Source organism: Cariama cristata, unplaced genomic scaffold (assembly GCF_000690535.1).
Source record: "Cariama cristata isolate BGI_N322 unplaced genomic scaffold, ASM69053v1 scaffold28784, whole genome shotgun sequence".
Classification (NCBI taxonomy): domain Eukaryota; kingdom Metazoa; phylum Chordata; class Aves; order Cariamiformes; family Cariamidae; genus Cariama; species Cariama cristata.
The window spans coordinates 6,524-7,116 of NW_009613930.1; the positions used below are offsets into that span (position 1 = coordinate 6,524).

A 593-nucleotide genomic window follows, 5' to 3' on the forward strand; every position below is an offset into this window, starting at 1 on the left:
GATGGGCTTCCCTCCGCTCACCTGGAAGGAGACCTGTCCCGGGGTGGGGGGCAGCAGGAGAGGGATGGAGTTTTGCAGAAGTGATGCTTCTCCTCTGGCACAGCCCCTCGAGCAGTGTTTTCCCCCAGTTTCCTCACCTGTATGTGCTTTGTCCGCCCGGTCCCGCTCTTCTCCATGGAGTGGGTGGCTGCATCGGTACCAGCACCCAGCCCTGCTGGCCCCTACAGGGTGCAAGAGTGGCTCGCCTCGGGATGCAGCACCGCTAGGGATGTGCAGCATCCCCCGGGGTGGTACTGCCCTGCCGAGGCAAACACAGCCGAGGGAAACGCTTCCTACCAGGAACAGCTCAAAACAGGGACCTGCACCTACCTGTGCTGCAACGACGGCAGGGTCTGCGGAGAAGGTCTGGTATTTGAAGGGGATGCGGATGGTCTCCTTGGGGCGCAGGTAGACCTGAGGCCCGAGGTCATCACGGAGGTGGAACATCTCCTCCTCCACTGGCGTAACGCTCTTGGTCAGCTCCTTGAAGTGGCGCCACTCCCTCGGGTCCAGTATGACACTGGGGGAGTGAGCGGCAGAGGTGCTGAGGACTG

The 593-nt window shown here is 62.2% G+C and overlaps 1 protein-coding gene across 1 annotated transcript in view; it reads right to left on the reverse strand.

Moving 5' to 3' along the window:
* The window catches only part of LOC104160959 (nephrocystin-4-like), a gene marked incomplete at its 5' end in the record, with an annotated part of 5,164 nt that overhangs the window by 4,306 nt on the left and 265 nt on the right, over window positions 1-593 (reverse strand). The window contains one exon of the mRNA XM_009699223.1: window positions 370-559. Coding sequence (XP_009697525.1) covers window positions 370-559 — 190 coding nt within the window. The remainder of the gene's footprint in view (window positions 1-369; window positions 560-593) is intronic.